Source organism: Lynx rufus, unplaced genomic scaffold, assembly GCF_022079265.1.
Source record: "Lynx rufus isolate CCGP_SWC_20201006 ecotype Redwood Valley unplaced genomic scaffold, mLynRuf1.p SCAF_2, whole genome shotgun sequence".
NCBI classification, from domain to species: domain Eukaryota; kingdom Metazoa; phylum Chordata; class Mammalia; order Carnivora; family Felidae; genus Lynx; species Lynx rufus.
In genome coordinates this window covers 216,492,757-216,515,982 of record NW_025814834.1, presented here as the reverse complement: position 1 = coordinate 216,515,982, position 23,226 = coordinate 216,492,757, and the positions used below count along the sequence as shown (strand labels likewise).

The following is a 23,226-nucleotide window of genomic DNA, read 5'->3' as shown; positions in this document are numbered from 1 at the left end:
TATCCTTGCGGTCTTTGGCCCAGGTGGGGTCTCACGGGACCTACGAGGTGGCCCTCTCGACGGGGCCGGACGCGACTCACTTTGTGGCGACTGGAGTGTGGGCTTCCAACCTCTGAAAATATGCAAGAAAGTTCCACAAAGTTGGGGCGGGGGGCTGAGTCCTTCACTTTTACCTCCGGGTCCCTCTCTGGCAGGCCGGCCGGCCATCCTACGTCACTTTCTACATATATGGAGGGGTCTGGTAGACAAGGAGGCCGTTTGCCACGCACCAGGCGCCGTTCTGAGAACTACACACAAATGTGCTGTTGGATCCCCAGCCGGGAGGCACTAGCGTGAAATCCTCTTAAAGGTGGGGAAACTGAGGCATGGCGCGGGTGGGTAACTCGCTTGAAGTCACACGCGGGGCCCGTGGGTGTCAGAGCAGAGATCCGAACCCCGTTGGTCTGACTTCACAACCCTTGCTCTTAACCAGGCCCAATTCCCGCTGCCACACTGCCGTCTGGCATCCCCGGCCCCCAGGGACAAGGGCGCGGAATGCGCTTGGGGGGGGCTGGGGGGGGTTGGCTCTCCTCTGCAGAACAGGACGGACCCTTGTACCTGGCCAGCAAGCGGGGACGCTGCCTGCCCCGTGCGTGGGAAACGCTGGCCTGTCAGCAGGTGTAAACCCAGAAGTTTCTCCCTCAGCCAGTTTCAAGGACGGTTTGCCCAAGTGGACACTTGGAGGGGTCAGGCGCTGGGCCGATCCAACACGCGTGGGTGTGACCGAGCACACTGCAGCCGTCAGGACAAATGCTCCCCACGGAGACACACGGACGCCCGGGCTAGCGAGAAGGCCCGAAGGCACACACGGGGACGTGGCCTACGGGTGATCCGAGCGCGAGCAGGAGGGCACAAGGGACCTCCGGGTAGGACTCTCAGGTCCACGTCCAAACGTGGAGGGGCTGGCGGGGCCTCCAAGGTCTGCAGCGGCGGCGGCCTGTGTGGACCGCCGAGGAAGGGCAGGAAATACCAAGCGGAATCCGGCCGGGCTTTCCCGGCCCTGGGGATGGCCCTCACCCGTTCCCAGAGCCCCGCGTGCCAGGAGCAAGGGCACAGGAAGTGCCATTGTCCCGGGAAATCCTCCCCATCCTGCTTCCCTCTGCCTTGGGCCTTTTCCCTCTCCTGTGGTGGCTCATCCACAAAGGGCGCACTGTGTGGCCCTTCAAGTGAGTTGTCATAAGTTAAGGCATTGAACAACCAAAGCCGTGGGCTAACCGCTCGTGGTGATGACGCCAGCGGGGATCGGGCAAGGTCAGGCCACACCACCTGGCCCAGTCAACCAAGTCACAAGGGCCATTGTGGGAAGGCGTTATTGTTTTAGTGGGTGCAGCAGAGGTAGGTCAATCAACCAGACTCGGTAAATTGTTATTGACAGTTTCTGAGTGTTTAAAAGAAGAGCGTCCCCTGCATCTGCCTGATTCCAGACCTGCGGCTCCATGGCGGCCTTCCTACCCCTGCTGGCTCTGCTCTTCCTGGGGGCCCGGGCCCAGCATGGCTCCCAGTGGACCTACTCGGGTAAGCCCGCGCCTCGGGGGCTGTGCGCTCCCTCGCTACCCTCACCCCTGCTGGGGTTGCCCTTCAAGGCTACGGAGAGCACCCTGAACCCAGAACCCCCGATTAGGACAAGAGGGATTCGCTCTCCCTTCCCGGACCCCCACATCGTCTGCAGGTGCTTTGCCTTAGAACCTTTTCCGGCCACGGCGCTGGTTGGAGAGCCCTCTGACTGCAAAGCCCTTTGCTCTCTCCATCTCTGCATGTGGAAAATGAAGTTGTGAGGGCTCCCTGCGGCCTCACAGAGGGTGTGCGGGTTTGCGAGAGCTTTCTTCGTGGGGAGCTCGTGGTAGGAGGTTCACCCAGAACATCTCCACTTTGCACAGCCCCCAGGCTGCCGCCTCCCAGTTGCCGTGGGCCTGCTGAGACCCGAATCTGCACATCTGGACACGAAACGTTCCTCCCACGGGGCACTGAGGAGAGCTCCTGCCCGTGCCCCCCCTTTTCTGCACTGCACCGAGGGATGGGGCTCTGGACGGCCTTCAGGGTCGCTGGCGGACCCACTCTGCACACGGTGCCCCCAGCTTCAGGCACAGGGGGAAGCATACATTCGGGGTGGATGTATGTCTGTTAAGTCAAGGGGAACAGAATTAGGGACGTCATGGGAGGCTCAGAAAGTCCAGCTTCAGAGGGCAGAGCCACCCCCTCTGACCAACCGCCCCGCTCTGGGGCAGAGAAGTCCCCGGGCTCCTTGGTACTCGGGGTGGTTCAGAAGGACAAGCAAGGGGGAGAACTCCAACAGGCAGGTCTTGTCCTTCCCAGTCTCAGCCCAGCCTCTGAGACTGGGGGCCTTCTGGAAAGCCATCAGGGGCCCAGGAGCGCTTGGGGTGGCTACTTCAAATGCCTTTTGGGAATACTCAGAAAGCCACAACACTGCTAGGGACAAGGGCCCCAAAGCCTTTTGATTCATGTGGTGGGGGAGGGGGGCTGTGCGGGGGACCTCTGGCCGTGATCTTGGCATCCTGCCTCTAGGAAAGAATTGCTTAAATATTGGTTTATAGTATTAAATAAAGAGCAGAGAAATAAAAACTTGACTTTCCTGTATATTGCAAAACCAAGAGGCTGGGAGCGGCCCCTGATGCAAACGGCTTCCTTAAAACAAGCCACGCCCCCGCCCCCTGCAGCCACCGGGTAAGGTGGGGAGAGCTTGGATTCCCAACTGCAAGTGGGCGGGTATGAGCAGGACCCACGGGGACCCCCCCCTCCCCTGGCAACGACTAGCTTTCTTCCTTCTCTCCCCTAGAATTATTACCCACCTCAAAAAAGATACATTTCCTTACTTTGATTTTTTTTTTTTTCACCTCATCACTTTGGTCATCTTTGAACCTGATGCTTTCTTTCCCTTCCTGCCCTGAATCCGTAGAGGTCTTTACCATCCTGGGACCCAGTGACAGGGGTTGGAGCGGGTAAACAGGTGGGTGGTCCTGCAGTGGGGGGGAGGGGACTGCACTATTGTTGGGGGAAGGGAAGGAAAACTGTGCCATTGGGAGCAAATGGAGAAAGGACCCCTAAAGTAACACAGCAATGCCAAGCCCAGGGAGACTTCCAGAGCATTTATCAGTGTATTCCCATTCCAGGGGGGAGCTAAAGGTATATAATAAAGACTTTCATTGTTTTTCTAAGCCCTGACTCTCTTCTCCGGGCCAATGACTGAAACAGGGGAGGAGTTCAAAGCCCCGCAGACAGCAGGCTCCCCAGAGACGACTTTGACGATGCCCCTCTTCCCTCCTTCTGGAGGCCAGGCTCTGCTTTCTAGAACGCAGACCTCTGGCCTTGATCCTGGCCTCTTGATGGGCGGGCCCTGCTGTGAACCGAGCCCCCCAAAGAGCTGTGACCCCTTTGGCTCTCTCCTGTCGCAGAGGGGGCACTGGACCAAACACGGTGGTCGAAGGAGTACCCCAGCTGCGGGGGGAGGAGACAGTCACCCATCGACCTGCAGAGGAGAAACGTTCAGTACAACCCCTCCCTGAAGGCTCTGAAACTGACAGGCTACAAGTCCCAGGGGGGCCAGTTCCCCATGACCAACAACGGCCACACAGGTAAGGGGCAGGTGGCTGGCTGCGGTCCACGGGCGCTGGGCAGAGGGAGCAGGTGTCAGATGATAGGGTGGCCCCCGCGGACATGTAGCACAGGCTAGGAGCTGGGGCCACGGCGGGGCCGGGGGGGGGGGCGGGGGGGGCTCTCCCCAAGCTGCACAGCAGGGCCTGTCTTTTGCCTCAGTTCCTGTCTGGCTCCTTCCTTCTGCATTAGCCTCTCCCCAGGCTCACTCTGGCCCAGCGAGCGAGAACTCCAGCCGGTGGAGACAGTGCTGCTGAGGCCACTGACCCGCCTGCGTGTTCTGTTGATCTGTGCGCTGGTCTGATTTTCCATATTTCCTGTATTGAGTCTGATGGGCCCAAAACGTCTGACAATTGGGCCAGTATTTCTCGGAGGTTTAAAAAGGAAGAAGCGGGGCGCCTGGGTGGCGCAGTCGGTTAAGCGTCCGACTTCAGCCAGGTCACGATCTCGCGGTCCGGGAGTTCGAGCCCCGCGTCAGGCTCTGGGCTGATGGCTCAGAGCCTGGAGCCTGTTTCCGATTCTGTGTCTCCCTCTCTCTCTGCCCCTCCCCCGTTCATGCTCTGTCTCTCTCTGTCCCAAAAATTAAAAAAAAAAAAAAAAAAAAAAAACTAAAAAGGAAGAAGCTTGGGGCACCAGGGTGGCTCAGTCGGTTAAGCGTCTGACTTTGGCTCAGCTCGTGATCTCACGGTTCATGGGTTCGAGCCCCACGTCGGGCCCTGTGCTGACAGCTCGGAGCCTCGGGCCTGCTTCGGATTCTGTGTCTCCCTCTCTTTCTGTCCCACCCCTGCTCACACTCTGTCTCTTTCTGTCTCTCAAAAATGAATAAACGTTAAAAAAGATTTTGTTTAATAAAAAGAAGAAGGTTTTGTATTCTATTCCCTCCCAGGAAGGGGGTGGAGTCAGATAGGAAAAGTCTGGCCTGAGTCTTGGGGACCCCCACTTCAGAAGCCTGGACTGGACAGCTGTAAAACCCATTGCTTTCTGTTTACTGAACACCCTGTTTTGATTTTCCAAGGGGGCCCATCTCCTCTGGGCCTCCCACCCCCCACAGGGGGCAGCGTTTGGGGTGGAGGCCAGAGGCCTTGGGAGGCCGAAGGTTATGCAGTCTCTGGTGGCTGAGCCAGACCCAGACCCTGGAAGCCTGGCCCCTCCCCACATCCTCCTCGGACACCTCCCCTCCACCTTCCCCCCACCCCCACCCCCGGGCTGGGCTAATTTACCGCCCACCCGCTTAGGTGCGTGGGTCACAGGACTTATATCTCCTGTTTGCACAATTGAGAAGATAAAACCAGCTGCCCTTGATGAGGCTGGTGAACACAGGAGAACGCAGGTCTGTGAAAGGCCTCGGGTACACGTGGCCTGGATCACTGAACTCCACAGATAATTCACGAAAGCCTCATTTTATCATTAATGTCAAGCTCCTGCTTCCAGAGTTGGCTCTGAAGCTTCCAGCAGGTTGGCCACCAGGAGCTTCGGCTGCTCTCTTTGCCCTCGATGAAGAGGGGACACAGGTGGCAGCTGAAGGCAGGGGAGAAGCTTGGTTGACCCACCAGGATAGCCAGCCGGGGGTATCGCGGGATCGAGCGCCCCGGCTGGCGCCTGGGCTGTTCCTGTTACATGCCTGTTGTGCAGGGCTCTGTGCTGGGGATCCGGGAGAGGGGAGGTGTTAGAAGACCCCAGCTTCCCAGCACCTTGCGGTGACTGGTGACTTCCTCCTCCCGGTTTGGAGAGGGCCCTGGGCCTTCCTCCGATGGACTGCGCCGGGCTTTCTGGAAGCTGGAGGCTACCCGACATCATATCAAAGGTATGGCAACGCACTCACAGCTCACATCACTTAGATTTTTTTAACGTATTTTGAAAGATTTTCAGAACTCTTTACAATTGCCTATACATTTTCAGCAAGCTCCAAGCTTCAAGAATTCTACGGAAGGAAAAAAAAAAAAACCCTAATCGACAAATTTTCAAATTTAATAACATTTGATGAATAAGTTTAACAGTAAAGGTGGTATGATATACTTAAACAGTTATTAATTTGGGGCGCCTCAGTCGGTTAAAGCATCCGGCTGTGGCTCAGGTCGTGATCTCACGGTTCGTGGGTTCGAGCCCCGTATCGGGCTCTGTGCTGACAGCTCAGAGGCTAGAGCCTAGAGCCTGCTTCAAATTCTGTGTCTCCCTCTCTCTCTGCTCCCCCCACCCCCTGCTCATGCTCTGTCTCTTTCTCTCTCTCAAAAATAAATAAACATTATAAGAAAATTTATTAGTTTTGATTTTGTAGGGTTCTTTTTATATCTTAGACCTAAGATATAAAATATAATATCTTAATATAAATAAATATATATATTGTATGCATAATATATGTGTTACGTATAACATGTTATATATAATATAGGGGCGCCTGGGTGGCGCAGTCGGTTAAGCGTCCGACTTCAGCCAGGTCACGATCTCGCGGTCCGCGAGTTCGAGCCCCGAGTCGGGCTCTGGGCTGATGGCTCAGAGCCTGGAGCCTGTTTCCGATTCTGTGTCTCCCTCTCTCTCTGCCCCTCCCCCGTTCATGCTCTGTCTCTCTCTGTCCCCAAAAAAATAAATAAACGTTGAAAAAAAAAATTTAACATGTTATATATAATATAAATAATGTTTATATAATTTATAAAATATAAATTATTTATATTATAATATAAATATAAATGTCTTGATCTGAGGTTTATCTTCTATATTTATATAGAATTATATTTGTAAATAAATTATTGTATCTAGATTATATTTATACTACAAATAATACAAATAATAATTGCTATAAATAATAATAAAATATAATGATGATAATAACGATAAATAATTATAATAATGATGATATAATAATGGTAAATAATAATGACATAAATAAAAATATATTTATATATACATATTTTTTTATAGACTTCATTTATTTTAGGGCAGTTTTAATTTCATAGCAAAATTAAGTGGAAAGTACAGGGATTTCTCATGTATCCCCTGCCCCTACATAATTGTCTCCCCCGTTACCAATATCACTTACCAGAATGGTGCATTTTTTTCCCCAAGGATAAACTGACCTTGACACATCACAATCACCAGCAGTCCATAGCCTACCTTAGGGGTCACTCTTGGTGTTATACATTCTATGGGGTTGAACAAATGTAGGATGACATGTATTCCTTATGATAGTATGATGCAGTGTTTTCATGGCCCTAATTACCCTCTGTGCTCTGTGTGCTCCTCTCTCCCCCCGCTGCCGCCCTTGACAACCCCTGATCCTTTTACTGTCTCCACAGTTTCGATTTTTCTAGAATGTCATATGGTGGGAATCCTACAGCGTGTAGCCTTTTCAGATTGGCTTCTTTCACTTAGCAATGCGGTTCCCCCGTGTCTTTTCATGACTGGATCGATAGCTCATTGTTTTTGTTTTTTTTTTACCATTGAGTAATGTCCCATTGTCTGGATGGACATCTTGGCGTCTTTCAAGTTTCAGCAATTATTATGAGTAAAGCTGCTATAAACGTCTATGTGCAGATGCATGGACATAAGTTTTAACTCCATTGGGGAAATACCAAGGAGCATGAGTACTGGACTGTATGGTAAGAATGGGTTTAGCTTTGCAAGAAACTGCCAAGCAGTCTTCCCAAGTGGCTGCACCATGTTGCATTGAGTGAGTGAGCAATGAGTTCCTGTTTCTCCACATCCTACCAGCATTTGGTGGTGTCGGTGTTCTGGCTTGTGGCAGTTCTAACAGGCATACAGAGGTACCCCATTGTTGTTCATTTGTGTTTCCTTGATGACGTACAAGGTGGAGTTTCTCTTCACAGGACTTAGTTGCCATCTGTATATGTTTGGTGACGTGTCTATTAAGGTCTCTGGCCCATTTTTTATCAGGTTTTTTGTTTTTAATTTAATTTAATTATTTTATTTTATTTTATTTTATTTTATTTTATTTTATTTTATTGTTTTAGAGAGAGAATCTTAAGCAGGTTCCATACCCAGCAACACGGGGCTCGATCTCATTCACAGAATAGAAGTTTTGGATTTTAATGGAGTCCAGCTTATCAATTATTTATCTCATGGATCCTGTCTTTGGTGTCCCCTCGAAAAAGGCATCACCACCCCCGTGGTCATCTAGGTTTTCTCCTGTGTTATCTTCTAGGAATTTTATAGTTTTGCGTTTTACATGTAGATCTGTGGCCCATTTTGAGTTAACTTTGGTGATGGGTGGAAGGCCTGTGTCTACATTCATTTCTTTGCACGTGGATGTCCAGTATTTCCGGCACCATTTAACGAAGAGACTCCACTCTATTGTCTTTGTTCCTTTGCTAGAGATCAGTTGAGTATATTTATGTGGGTCTATTGCGGGCCTCTCTATTCTATTCCATTGATCTATTTGTCTGTTCTTTTGCTAATACTACCTTGTGTTGATTATTGGTCCCTAGCATTGTTCTTCTTCGACGTTGAGTTGGCTATTCTGGGTCTCCTGCCTTTCCATGCAAACTTTAGAATCAGTTTGTTGAGAGCCACAAAATAACTTGCTGGAAATTTGACTGCATTGAATCCATGCATTGACACCTTGACAACGTCAAATGTTTCTACGCAGGAACATAGAATATCTCTCCCTTTATTTATTCTTTGATTTCTTTCATCAGAATTTTCGTAGTTTTCATATAGAGATCTTGTACACACTTTACTAGATTTATATGTAATTTAATGTTGGGGAGTGCTAACATAATTGGTATTGTGCTTTTAATTTCAAATTCTACTCTATATTTACATTTTTTAAAAGTTCATTTATTTATTCAAGTACTCTCTACACCCAACATGGGACTCGAGCTCATGACCCTGAGATCAAGAGTCGCACACTCTTCCAACTGAGCCAGCCAGGCGCCCCTATATTTACATTCTTATGTACCTCATCTTTTATTATTAGAGTCAACAGTCATAAAATTATATGTCAGTAAAAAGAAATTGAAAACACACTTGGCGGGGCGCCTGGGTGGCTCAGTTGGTTGAGCGTCCGACTTCGGCTCAGGTCACGATCTCGCGGTATGTGAGTTCGAGCCCCGCGTCGGGCTCTGTGCTGACTGCTCAGAGCCTGGAGCCTGTTTCAGATTCTGTGTCTCCCTCTCTCTCTGCCCCTCCCCCGTTCATGCTCTGTCTCTCTCTGTCTCAAAAATAAATAAACGTTAAAAAAAATTTTTTTTAAAGAAAACACACTTGGCTATGGAAACAACCTTAAATTGCTACAAAAGTTTCTAAAGCTCATTCTCACTTTCTTTAGTTGTGAATTAGCTACAGTTGGTGGACCAGTACTCACTGATTAATATATATATCTACTTATCTTTATCTCTATTTTTTAGCCCCCCAAATATATATTCCTAGGCTCAAGAGAAGCTTACAGGCCTGAGGCACTGGGCCTCTAGTCTTCAGTGGGAAAAGCAACACTGTCCTCTTCATAGGTACCACCAGTCACTCTGTTTGGTAGGCTCCTTCAGGGGAGGATGATCTCTCATTCTTCCTTCTAGCTCAGTACGTGGCACAGAGCCTGACGTAGATCAGATGCTCCTGAGGGGAAAAGACTTCCGTGCGAAAGGACAGATCCCCAAGTCGGCGCCCACGAGTGACGCACGGTTCTCAGTAGGTTCTGACTTCCTAGGGCTGCGGGGAGCAAGGCTGGTTTCGTCTTTGGAAAACAAAAACAAAAACCCCTTTCATTTTGAAATAGTGTGAGACTAGAAAAATTGCAGAAATAGTACAGAGTTCCCATATCCCCTTCTCCCACTTCTCCTAATATTTAAAAAAATGTTTGTTTATTTAGTGAGAGAGAGGGAATGCATGTGAGCAGGGGAGGGGCAGAGAGGGAGAGAGAGAATCCCAAGCAGGCTCCACACTGTCAGCTCGGAGCCCGGGTTGGGGCTCGAACCCACAAACCATGAGATCATGCCCTGAGCCTAGATCAAGAGTCAGATACTTAACCGGCTGGGCCACACAAGTGTCCCCCCACTTCCCTTGATATTAACATCCTAGAACCTTACTACCTTGAAACGACACGATTAACTACTTAGATGGACCCATGTGAATTTCATCCCATTCTCATCGATGTCCTCTTTCTGGCCTAAGACCTAATCCAGGATCTCACATTGTACGTGGCCGTCATATGTCCTTAGCCTCCTCCAACTGGGGTCAGTTCCTCAGTGTTTCTTTGACCTTCGTGGCCTTGACCCTTGGCTGTCCTTTCTTGAGCACAGAAAATGCTCAGATCACATGGTTTTCCTGGCCCGATAAGAACCTGGTTGAATTAGTTTCCAGTAAAGAAGAACAACTTTTGCTAAAAGTTACATCGATTTTCAGAATCTGGAAAGTTCAGCGAGTTGATTTTTGGGGACACAGGTATTTGGTCTCACCTTTTCAAAGGTGCAGGGACATGCTCTGAGTTGCTGCCATTTTCTGATCTAGCCTGTGTGATCCTGTTGATAAAACCTGAGGAGCAAAACACTCTGCAGGGAATTGTGTTTTGGGGAAACATACGTGTCGGGAGCTTTGGTATTGCTCACATGGGGCTAACTGGCCAATTGGAAAGCTCTGGCCTGGTCGTCTGCTTTCCAATCTCTCGGCAGATGACTTTGTACGTCTTCTTTATTTATTTTGAAAATATTTTTAAGAGTTTCTTTATTTTGAGAGAGAGAGAGAGCTTGAGCACGAGTGGGGGAGGGGCAGAGAGAGAGGGAGAGAGAGAGGGAGAATCGTAAGCAGGCTCCACTCCGTCAGCATGGAGCTCGAACTCACGAACCATGAGATCATGACCTGAGCCGAAGTCAGACACTTAACCATCTGAGCCACCCAGGCGCCCCTGTACATCTTCTTTTAAAGGCTCTTCCGTTGTTTTTCTTTTCACTCGAGCATTGATTTGGAGGCGGGCCACATTTTAAGCACTAAATACAAAGTACCTGCTCTGCCAAAGGGCATGTGAAAATCTTTGGGGCCAGATTCCAGCTTTACAGCATGTGAACTTGATCACAGCTCCCTGCTGCTTTCGGCAATTTGGAGGGAAAGAAGGGGACATTTGACAGACATCAAACACCTAATCTTTCCTCTTTTAAAAAAAAAAATATTTTTGAGAAAGAGAGAGACAGAGCAGGAGTGGGGAAGGGGCAGAGAGAGAGGGAGACAGAATTCGAAGCAGGCTCCAGGCTTCCAGCTGTCAGCACAGAGCCCGACGCGGGGCTCGAACTCACAAACCTTGAGACCATGACCTGAGCCAAAGTCGGAGGCCCAACCCACTGAGCCACCCAGGTGCCCCAGATTTTCTTTTCTTTTTAAAGTTTATTTATTTTGAGAGAGACAGAGAGAACGTGAGCGGGAGAGGGGCAGAGCGAGAGGGAAAGAGAATCCCAAGCAGGCTCCGTGCCATCAGTCAGCGCAGAGACCCATGTGGGACTTGAACTCGTGAACTGTGAGACCATGACCTGAGCCGAAACCAAGAGTCAGATGCTCAACTGACTGGGCCACCCAGGCGCCCCCAGGATGAGAATTTTAAACACCCCAGCCCAGCCTCACAACAGCATTCTGGGTAGTAAAAGGCATGAAACTAGTCTCGAGAGCCCCCCCCCCCCTTCCTATTCCTACACTGTGGGGAAATTCCAAGATGGTCTAGAAGTGGAGAGTGGAATTCTGGTTTCTGTGCCCACTGGCCACGTTTATTCAGGGCCTCCCCCCTTCCCCGGGTTGACCAGCTGGCCCTGCCCCTGACCTCTGGCTCTGGGTAGGAAGGTGTGTGCCTTCCCGATCTCCCGTCCTGCCCTGTGTGCCAGCCGCCTCCTCCCCGTGGGTGACCCCGCTCGCGGCGTTCTAAGCCAGCAGAGTACTGGCTTGCCCCGTGAGTAGGCAGGTGGCCAGGGGAGCTGCCTGACCGGCGCATCCCCCTCTCCACCACTTGCAGCCTTCACTTTCTCCCCCAGTGCAGATCAGCCTGCCCCCCACCATGCGCATGACGGCCGCCGATGGCACCGAGTACATAGCCAAGCAGATGCACTTTCACTGGGGCGGTGAGTCCTCAGAGATCAGCGGCTCCGAGCACACCATCGATGGGATCAGATATGTGGCCGAGGTACTGTGAGGACCCCGGCTGGGCCCTCTTTTCCTCCAACCCCACCGTCGCTTTCCTTAGCCAAAAAGACTGTGTCCTGTTGACAGTCAAGTCACTATAAGGTTGACTTTATTTTTCATTCATTTGTAACTATTCACTGATCCTGCTCTGTGTTGGCGGTTCAGGCAGGGTCCCCGGCTCATGGAACCTACAGCAGGGTAGAGGTTTACAGCCCACAGGATGGGGCCAGCCTTCTTTGGTTTTAGCCCAATTTTTTTCTTTCTTTTTTTTTTTTTAATTTTTTTTGTGGGATGTGATCTTTAAATTTTATTGATTCATTGATTGATTGCATAAGCTGGGGAGAGGGGCAGAGGAAGAGAGAGAGAGAGAGAGGGAGGGAGAATCCCAAGTAGGCTCCATACTCATCATGGAGCTGGACACAAGGCTCAATCCCATGACCTTGGGATCATGATCTGAGCTGAAATCAAGAATCGGACTTTCAACCCACTGAGCACCCAGGTGCCTGTGTTTCAGCCGAATTTCTAGATTTTCAGGGCTCTCTTTCTTGTGTAGATTTGTCCTGAGGATGATGACAGGTTTACAGTGTCCTCCAGGGCAAGGTGATTCGTGCCCTCTCTCAAGAGAACCCACACAAGCCCTTTGGACGCTACCAGCTTGGGGTCAGGGAAATGCCCTTGAGTTGCCCTTGAATTGATCTCCCCAGATCCCACTCATGCTCTTTCCATTCTTGGAGAACTCTCTGGTCTCGGTAGATCTCATACCCCGATGGGGGAAAGTCAGAGTTGTTCATGTGGGACAGGTTGAGGCCTCGGGTAGAGCATCTTTCTTTTCGCTCCTCCCTGAAAACCTGAGGCATTTGAAGCCTACACGGACTGCCCTTGACTTAGCCTTTTTCTCTCACAGGTTCATATCGTTCACTACAATTCTAAATACAAGAGCTACGATATAGCCCAGAGCGCACCGGATGGCTTAGCTGTGCTGGCAGCCCTCATCAAGGTAGGCTGAAACTACACGTGTGAAGTCATTGATTGGTGTCCAAAGTATTAAATGTAGACAAAGGGTCTTCCTTCCAGCCCCTCCTCATCTATTTCTAAGCTCATCACTCTTGGAAGCACTGACTCAATGAACATCTACCATTTTCCAGCCCTCGCTTACAGTCAGTGTTCCTTTTGTGTCACCAATCTTGGGGACCTTGGATAAGTCAGACAAATGACTTCAAAGACCTAGGATCGCAGCACAGTTGACTAGACATAAACTGGTCTGATGGCAAGAGGAAACCAGCAACCTGCCAGATAAAGGCAATACCTCTGCTTTTCTCAGAAAGTCTGGAGGTCAGGACTTGTGGCTAGGTGGCAAGAAGTGGTCAGTGAATTCAATTTCCACCCAAACAAGTATTAAGTTGGATGAAATTTTCGAAACAACCATATCCCTGCTCTGGAAGTGGACCAAAGGAAAACAACAAATTGAGGCATTTTTTTCTGTGAAAAATGGCTAGAATTTTGAGTAAGAACAGTGGGGCCATTCCTATCCCCACCCTCCAGCTTGGTCAGAAAGGTAGATTTGGTTTTTTTAATAATTTTTTTTAATGTTTACTTATTTTTGAGAGAGAGACAGAGTGTGAGTTGGGGAGGAGCAGAGACAGAGGGAGACACAGAATCTGAAGCAGGTTCCAGGCTCCAAGCTGTCATCACAGAGCCCGATGCGGGGCTCGAACCCACGAACCATGAGATCATGACCTGAGCTGAAGTCGGATGCTTACCGACTGAGCCACCCAGGTGTCCCGGTCAGAAAGGTAGTTTTATTGGGGCAGGCTGGACAGGAGAACCAGCAGCTTCACTGCCTGGGGGTGAGGACTCACTTGACTTGGAGTAGAGTTGAAAACCCATGCCCCAGGGCATTATCAGTAAAAGCAGCAAGCTTGATAGAAAAGACAGAAAACAAGAGGGAAATTTGCAGCTCTGACAGTCTGAGGGTGTAGTCCTAGTTGGGGTGAGTGGTAAGTGACAGACTAATCAGAAATTTAATGGGAGATCCTGGAAATGAGAGAGCCACAGAAGGCTGTGTAAGCTTCCCAAGATGGCCTGAGAGAAAGTAAAGGCTGAGGCTGACCTGATGACTGGCTGAACTTTGAATGTTCTTCTCAAATCGCACACAGATCCATCAGCAGAGGGTGCAAATCTTCTGGGCCCGAGGGGTTTGAGCACAACCTCTGCTACAATCATGGACTGACCACAAAGCTATGCCGATGCTAGGTGGTCCCTAGAGACCCCAAGGAATCCAGGCTAAATATAAAATTTAAGAACTGAGCAGAAGTGACGCCTGGCTGGCTGAGTTCATACAGCATGCGACTCTTGACCTCAGGTTCATGAGTTCAAGCCCTGAACTGGGTTCTATGCTGGGCATGAAGCCTACTTTAAAAAAAAAAAGGAGGTGTCTGGGTGGCTCAGTTGGTAAAGGGTCTGACTCTTGGTTTCGGCTCAGGTCATGTTCTCACGGTTTCGTGAGTTCCACCCCTGTATTGGGCTCTGTGGACAGTGCAGAGGAGGGATTCTCTCTTTCTCTCTGCCCCTCCCCTACTCATGCTGTCTCTGTCTCTCTCAAAATAAATAAACAAGCTTAAACATTTTTTAAAAAAAAAGGAAACAAGTCATTGGAAGGCCATGGAATGACTGTCAACCAGGAATTGTATACCCAGCTAAACATCCTTCAATAGTGAGGTGATACAAAGACATTCCCAGGTAAAGAAAAACTGAGATAATTCTGAAGGAGTATTACGGAAAATCCTTCTGGCTGAAAGAAAATGACATCAGACAGTAACTCAAATCCACAAAAAGAAATGAAGAATGCTGGAAATGGTAAATGTGTAGGTAAACATAAAAGACTATATACATGTATTTTTGTCTTGTCTTTAAAAAATTTCTTTTAGGAGCACTTGGGTGGCTCAGTCGGTTAAACATCTGACTCTTGATTTCAGCTCAGGTCCTGATCTCACGGTTCGTGGGTTCAAGCCCTGCATCAGGCTCTGTGCTGACAGTACAGAGCCTGCTTGGGATTCTCTCCCTCTCTCCCCCCACTCTCTCTCTCTACCCTCCCCCTGCAACTCATGCTGTCTCTGTCTCTCTCAAAATAAATAAACGTAAAAAAAATTAAAAATTAAAAAAAATGATTGTTTAAGGCAATCATTATACTACGTATTGTTGGGTTTATGATATATACGGATGTAATGTCAATGACAAAAATGGGAGAAATGGTGGGAAAGAAATAGAGCTATCTTGGAGCAAAGTTGCTATATTTTACTGGAATTTAGTATTAACCTGACACAGGCTGTGATAAGTTAGGCTGTATATTGTACAGTAGTTACCCCATCCTTGACTTCACTTTCTGAGGTTTTAGTTACTCACGGTCAAGTGCGGCCCAGAAGTGGATGTTACTCCTTCTGATGTATCATCATAGGGTCAACAGTAGCCTCCTGCTATGTCACCCTGCCTATGTCCTTCACCTCTTTCACCTCGTCATGTAGGATTTTGTCATCTCACATCATCACAAGAAGAGTGAGTGCAGGTACTAAGATATTTTGAGAGAAAAAGACTACATTACAGGGGAAGAAGAATCGATCAACACCACTGACTGGAGAGAACCATTGAAAATTCACCTTTTTCACCAGAAGCAATGTTTCTGACTTCTTTTTATAGATTTTTAAAGTTGATTTATTTATTATTTTGAGGCACGGGCAGAGAGAGAGGGAGAGAGAAAGAATCCCGAGCAGGCTCCGAGCTCTCAGCGCAGAGCCCGACTCGGGGCTCGATCTCACAAACCGTGAGATCATGACCTGAGCCGAGATCAAGAGTCGGAGGCTTAACTGACTGAGCCACCCAGGCGCCCCAGCAACTCTTCTGACTTCTAAAAAGTCAACACCCATACAAAAAAGTAGCGACCTGGCGGTGGGCAGAGTCGGAGCAGCTTTCCCGTGGACAGACGACTGTCCTCGGCTCAGTCACAAGTCTTGAGGATGAAGAAGGCAGCACATGAGACCAAGCAAGCCCTGTTCACCACCATGAACCCTCCTGAGGTTGACCCTGCCCAAACAGAGTCACTGGGGGTATCGTTACCCCCATTCCCTGAGGGCCTCACCCGTCACCGCCGAGCAGCTCTTTCTCTGGAAGTTGCCAAAATGCTTCAGCCTGTGTCCCTGGAAGAGACTAGCGAGCCCAGGCAGATTATCTGTCCCTACACAAGTGGGGACACGGATGAGCTGCCTCGTCCTTGCCCTCGAGGCTTGTCCAACCCGCAGGGCCACCGAACGGCTGGGTGGGTGGAGGCCGTACCAGATGGAGGGCCCTTCTCCCTTAGGTCGACCGCTCTGTGCTTCCCCCACAGGTCGAGGGTTACGGTGAAAACACGTACTACGGCACCTTCATTTCTCAGTTGAACAACATCAGGTATCCAGGTGAGGAAAGTCAACAGCGGCCGCGAGGGCACGAGGCGGGGACAGGGTGATGCCGGCAGAGAGGGCGGTGCGCGGGTCTTACCAGGGGAGCGCCCCCTCCCTGGGCAAGGTCCCTCGTCCCAGCAATTCCCGCCGTTGGCTCAGGCCGTGAACACCTCCGAGAAGCCTCTGTTCATACGGTCTGCCTGTTGATTCCCGCCCTCGGAGGCTCTGGATGGCCAGGGTGCCACTCGCCAGGGATGTCTTCTCAGTGGCTCTCACCTCTGGCCCCGGCTGGTAGTGACGACCCTGGGCACTAGAGACAGGTCTCCCTTCGCTTCGGGCTGAGAGACACCTCGAGAGTGAAGTCCCTCCTTGTCAGGCCTGGACACACGGACACGCAGCACTGGTCTCCCTTTCCTCCGCCTCCAGAAGGCAGAATCCTTGTCCGAAGGGCCACCTACCCCTAAAACCCGTGACCCGAGCTGCGACCACGTCAGTTCTGTGCTTCTGACTTTGACCACGCCTCCCAGACTCCAGCTCCCTGACTTCAGTCCTGACCTCCTGACCCCCAACCCACGGGGCTCCCGTTTGCCCTCCTGTCACCCCTCGTGCCTTTGATCCCTCTTTGCCCGGCCGAGATTCCACCACGGCCAGGATGCTGACAGGCCCCGCATCCTGGCCCGTCCACCCCTCCACGGGCTCACCTGGCAAAGCTCCAGACAAGTCCCGCCTACTCAGAGCCCGTATGTAGCCAAGTGGCTGGATGCGGCTGGCCAGACACACGGACATCCGACTGCTGCCGTTTTTATTCGTGGCTGCAAATACGAACCCGTACTAATGTGACAGTCAGACACTCACCTTCTTCTTCTTCTTCTTTTTTTTTTTTTTAGTGTTTATTGTTTTTGAGAGAGAGGGGTGGGGAGGGGCAGAGAGAGAGGGAAAGAGAGAATCCCAAGCAGGTTCTGCACTGTCGGTGCAGAGCCCAATGTGGGGCTCGAGATCACAAACCATGAGATCGTGACCTGAGCTGAAACCAAGAGTCGGATGCTTAACTGACTGAGCCACCCAGGCGCCCGTGTGTTTAATTTTTAAAGTATTGTTCTCCGTAGCAGCTGCACCATGGTTCTGGAATTCTTGACTAACTTGAATATATTACGGTTATGAAACCAAATCTACGTGCTAGAGCCCTTTAGAAGGTTGTACCTCGAAGTCTTTCCAATAAGACTAAAATTTAGAATTCTTTTGCTTATTCATGGGGTTGTGCACTGCTAGACTCTGAGGTCTTGGTTTAATGAGCCTATTTGTGTATATGTAAAAACTAACCTCTTTGCCATTAAAAAAAATGCAAAATGGTGAGGCGCCTGGGTGGCTCAGTCGGCTGAGCGTCCGACTTCAGCTCAGGTCACGATCTCGCGGTCCGTGAGTTCGAGCCCCGCGTCGGGCTCTGGGCTGATGGCTCAGAGCCTGGAGCCTGCTTCTGATTCTGTGTCTCCCTCTCTCTCTGCCCCTCCCCCGTTCATGCTCTGTCTCTCTCTGTCTCAAAAATAAATAAATGTTAAAAAAAATTTAAAAAAAAAACGCAAAATGGAAAGTGAAGACAATGTTAAGCTCAGGGGTTCAGTGTCATTGACACGAACGGAAGAGGGATTCTCTAGATGCTGTGAGGGGTATGGATGCTGGGGAGTCTTCGGACACCCTGCTGAAGCCCCTCTCCCCACTGAAGCCACACCCCAACTGTGGCTGAGCTTGGTTCTCAGATTGTGTGGCAGGATGAGCTCAGCACCGGCGCCCAACATGGGGCTCGAACCCACGAACCGTGAGATCATGACCTGAGCCGAAGTCAGACGCTCGGCCGACTGAGCCACCCGGGCGCCCCTCTATCCACCCATTTCTAAGCAAGCCCAAACCAAGAAATCTTGAGAGTTCTTACTCAGAAACCCCTAGCAGTCGTGATTAATTTCTTTCCTTTATCATAAAGCGTGTCCTCTGCTCAGCAGTTGTGACGGCAGTTCACACTCATCGGGACTTGCCCACGCGTGAGTTCGATGGCCCCCTTGACCCTCACAGCAATCCGACTGAACATTCCCTTTTCACAGATGAAGGAGCAGCGTTTGAGGAGTCAACACCCACTGGTGCCACTCATCCGGGAGGAGGCATCTGAGTGGGTCTCTCCCCAGAGTCTTTGCTCTTCCCTTCCAGGAAGCGAAACTGGGGGAATGTCTCCAACGATCAGTTTCTGTGTTCCGCTGAATCGGGGGATTCAGACACGGACAGGTCGGAGCCGGAGCCGTCGACCCCAGGGGCACCAGGGCCCCCTAACATTCCATTGTCTTTTGTCCCGTCCATTAGGACAGAGCACAGTTCTGAGTGACCTTGACATTCGGGACATGCTCCCCGAGAACGTGCATCACTACTACAGCTACAAAGGGTCACTCACCACTCCTCCCTGTACTGAGAACGTCTACTGGTTTGTGCTGGCAAGTCCCATCATGTTCTCCAGGGCACAGGTAATGCATGGCATCACCCCAGCAAAGTCTCCCCTTTTGACTGCCTGGCTGACAAGCGCGCTCCCCTAAATCTCACCTAACGCCAACACCTGGGCTCCTACGGTGCTCTCCATGCACAGGGCTACTGTCCTCACCTGTCCCGCCGTGGGCGATCTCACTAGGGCTGTGGCGGAGATGGACAAGGTGAGGGGCCAGAGAGACCAAGGAGTCCCGGTTGAGGTGGCAAAAGGACGGGGACCGGACCCCAGGCAGAGGAGAAGAGCCGCATGGAGAAGGCAAATATTTACTGAGCGTTGCTCCTGCCGGGTACTGTTCTAGGCCCTTGATAGACAAACCCCCGTTTCCATGGGGCTAACGGTCCAACTTCATAAATGGCTTTGTGCAAGGACAGCTTCACCGTTAGCTCGTCTCCATGCTCACACACCTGCAGCCGTTTGGGGAGAAGAGCCGTATCCACCACCTTCTGTTCCCCAGCATAGCGCGGGTGCGTCGTAAATATTTGTTGGGTTAATTAAAGCTTTGCAGAGGCAGAGCTGGCGTTTCCTTCCGGGGTGATGTCCCTCCTCGGCAACAGATATTTCTTTTTCTTAGACTTTTCATTTCCCCAATCCAGGAAAAGGTGGGATACCCTCTTCAAGGATACCCACCCACAAAAATCTGTTTACTGCTTTCCCTCCTTTCGACTGGTGACCAAATAGTCCTCGAAAACGATGAAAAGAGATTGTTGGAAGAATGGATGGATGGATGGATGGATGGAAGGATGAATGCTCTCCCTGCCACGTGGCAGGATTTGAGATCTTCTCACACCCACTTTACGAGGGTTATATAAATAAATCCAAGCTCTGGTTCCGTTGCTAATTATACTCCTTTAAACTACCCGGTAGCTCTTCCCCTCCATAATCCACTTCATGTGGCCTACAGGGTTGGAAGCTAGAGAATTCCATATTGGATCACCAGAACAAGACCCTCCACAATATCTACCGCATGACCCAGCCCCTGAACAACAGAGTGGTGGAAACCAACTTCATGAATCTCCCCAACGAGCGTAAGATCAACTTTTGTTTATCGTCTGCAATTGTTTCAGTCCAGTTGTCTTCCTTCTCTGGGTGGACCCATCTCATCTGGCAATAGTAGCAGACGGAGCGTCATCTAAAGGGCAGGAGGCTCCGATGGGCCAGTCTACGAAGGGCATGGCCAGACACAGTAGGAAAAGTAAGACGCTTGGCAACATCCAGTCACTCCCATAAGAGCGTAGGCTCAAGGTAACCTTATTAAACACAACTCAAATTATTTCCCTCATACCTTTATCTTGGCCTGTTCCCAAGCCCATCCCCAACTCCCACACATTCCCCCGAGGTGGGGTTAACTCAGGCACGGATTGTTCACTACATTTTTTCGGGGATCACACCCCAGACACCAGGGTGCCGGAAGAAGGCATGATCAGTCCAGCCAACCTGGGACCCTCTAACCCACCGGGTCAGGCTTCTTGGCTCACCTCGTTTCTGTGGTTGCAAGAATGCAAATATTCCACAGTTTTCCCGTCGCTATGTCGTCTGTTTCTCTGTAAAATGGTGCTGAACTATTCCCATTCCCTGAATTCATGGCCTTTGTAATCTATGTCTCCTAATGAATACTGAAACCTTTATATCCTTCTAATAGAATTGGTCTCCAATCAACATTGCCTACTCAGTATTACCCCAACTTTATTTTTAAGTTTATTTATTTATTTAGAAGAAGAGAGAGAGACACAGAGCATGAGCAGGGAAAGGGCAGAGAGGGGGAGAGAGAGAATCCCAAGCAGGCTCCACACCTTCAGCGCAGAGCCGGACTCAGGGCCCGAACCCACGAACCATGAGATCATGACCTGAGCCGAAATCCAGAGTCGGACGCTCAGCTGACTGGGCCACCCAGGCGCCCCACTATTACCCCAACCTTATATGTATCTTTCGAAACTTGTAAATCTCCTTACACGCTCTCCCCTCCCACCAACAAAGGCCCCTTTTTGATTCTGTCTCCATCTTTCCTTCCTGGTTCATTGATTGTTTTCTCTTGCACTGGTTTGCCCCTCCAACAATACTGACAGAGGAAGAACGACACCAGTTATAATGATATTTTCCCCCATATTATACTATATATGATATTAACGGCACCAATTCCTTTTTCCAAAGGGTGGCATCCTCCTTAGTAGGTCCGAATACCAGCAGCCTAGCCAAGGGGGGCATAGACCCACTCATCTAACTCCTTGTTCTAATTTTGCCGTGTTCCCATTTTCCCTAATAAAATGGTACGTGACTCTTGCAACGGGCACGTGCAGATTGTATCGTTGCCCACATGCTACGTCTCACATGTTCTTTCCACGAGCGGGGAGTGTCCTTCCAATGTACCCTCAGGAGGGAGCTCAGACGTTTTACATCCTCGCCTCTCTGACTGAGATGCTCCACGTTGCCGTTTGCCTATGTGTCCGCTGTGCCCCCCCTTCTGAGACTGGCTATTTAGGATTATTACTTCAGCTCCCAGTAGATAGTAAGAAGGCTTCTTCCCCTGCCCCCGGCCAAGAGACTTGAACAACAGCCTCCCTTTGCTGTTCAGAGAAGAGAACCGCTGTCACGCCCAGCAGTGGTCTCCAGTCAGCCCGGTTGTGTCACCCACCTGACACCTCGTAGTTGTATCTGATCTCACCCCGATGGGTTAATATGATCAACCCACCAATGAATAATGGCCTGACAAAGAAGGTCAGTTACAAAAACAAGATAATGGCCAAATAGAGATGTCTCGAAATTCACTTACGAGAAAACACCTCTGTCCCCTAGGGTAAGGGCTCCTGGGCATCACATGGGAAACCAAGGTCCATGAGTTAGAATCCCCTTCGACAGATCACCCCTCAGATTCTGGCAGCTCACAAGCCTAAACTCAGACACAGTGAAGATGTCAGAAGCCAATGGGGTGGGAACATGGAGGGCATTCTAAGGAACCAGACATCCTTCCCTAAGTGCCCGTGTGGGGAATGGCATCTTTGTCCCACGTGCCGTTTTCACGAGGACCGCCAAAGGTTTGACCTCTTTTGTGTTAACTCTTCTTTTTATGGGGTATCTTCTAGGTTCTGAGTTCCAGCTTTACCTAACCAAGTTTGACAATAAGCTCGAAAACTTGAAGAGTCTTCCTGAAAAGAAGAAAGCGAAGGAACGCCACCAAGAGTAGGGAGCTCGAAGCGTGCGGCGTGCAGGACGAGGCGGACCTCCGCTGAGCCCACGACCCTGCCTGGCTCCGAGAAATTCCGTGTCCGGATCGCACCCTCCCCGAGGCACCTGTCGGGTTTCTGAGTAAGATGGGGGAAACCATCGTCCCCGAGCGGAGGCGAGGTGACGTGAGTCAGACGACACCGAGGGGAACTGACTGGAATAGAAATGCGAAGGGATCGGGGCGCTAACCACCTTCCCACCAAAGCCTGCAGGTTTGTCTGCGTAAATTACGAAGCAGCCCGAACTTCCGTGTGGGACTTGGGTGTAATAAAATAACTTTGAGAATTTGTCATTTGAAAAGTTCTCTTTTCTATCCCTTTGTACCACGTCGAGTACCCCTCCCGTGCCCTCCCCGCAGGGACACGGGCGAAGGGACAGAGATCAAGGTAGGAGGGGTTCCAGGACCAGGATTAGGAAAAAGGAAAGAGAGTCTTACCTTGGGGACTGCTAGTGGGGAGGTCTGGAGCACTGACTGTGATGTGTGAGCAAAAGAAAGAGCGGGCGGGGAGGGGGCGCCAGGGGGGGCTCAGTCGGTTAAGCATCGGCTCTTGACTTTAGCTCAGGTCACGATCTCACGATTCGTGAGATCGAGCCTTGCCTTGGGCTCTGCGATGACAGTGCGGAGCCTGCTTGAGATTCTCTCTGTCTCTCTCTCTCTCTCTGCCCCTCTCCTGATGGTACTCTCTTTCTCTCTCAAAATCAGCAGCAGCAACAAAAGAGTGGGGGAGGAGAGGGGAGGGGAGGAGAGAACCCCTCCCCGCAGATGTGGTCCTTTCAAGTCCGGTGGTGGCCGGGTCTTGCCACACTAGACGCGGTTTCCAGTTCCAGTTACTATCGTGTGGGATAATCGCCTGTCCTGTAAGCCGTGGTTTGAGTGAATCCATGCGTGTTCTTCAGTGAGACCCCTTTCTTCCGGCTCACTCTTCAACGCCCCCCCCACCCAGCCCCCCGCGTTCTTCTCCGCTCCTTCCTCCGCTCTCCTTACTACCTTTGCCCTTGCACGCTGTCATTCAGCACGGCCTCACCACTTCCTGACTTCATTTACCGCTCAGGGCCGCCCTCAGTGAAGCCGCAATTCCCCCAGTTTACTGAAACAGAAGCCGAGATGCAGGACGGCCAGGGGACTCGCCCAAGAGCAACCAGATAGAAGACGGTAGAGCCGGGATCTAAACCCAGGTCTCCTGCATCCAAGTTGCTTTAGCTACCGAAGGCTTCCCTTTCACTTCTACAAGCTTGTGAAGCACCTGCCATGTGCCAGGCGCGGGGCTGAGAGCTGGGACACAGAGACGGGGCGGG

General features: G+C 50.6%; 1 protein-coding gene across 1 annotated transcript; it reads left to right on the top strand.

The window, feature by feature from the left end:
* Positions 1-1,475: 1,475 nt before the first annotated feature.
* CA6 (carbonic anhydrase 6) lies at positions 1,476-21,889 on the top strand. The gene is made up of 8 exons (XM_047082567.1): positions 1,476-1,554; positions 3,450-3,629; positions 11,607-11,755; positions 12,659-12,751; positions 16,133-16,202; positions 18,534-18,691; positions 19,613-19,736; positions 21,789-21,889. Exons 1-8 carry the CDS (start codon positions 1,476-1,478, stop codon positions 21,887-21,889), a joined length of 954 nt encoding a protein of 317 aa, XP_046938523.1.
* The last annotated feature ends 1,337 nt before the right edge of the window (positions 21,890-23,226 follow it).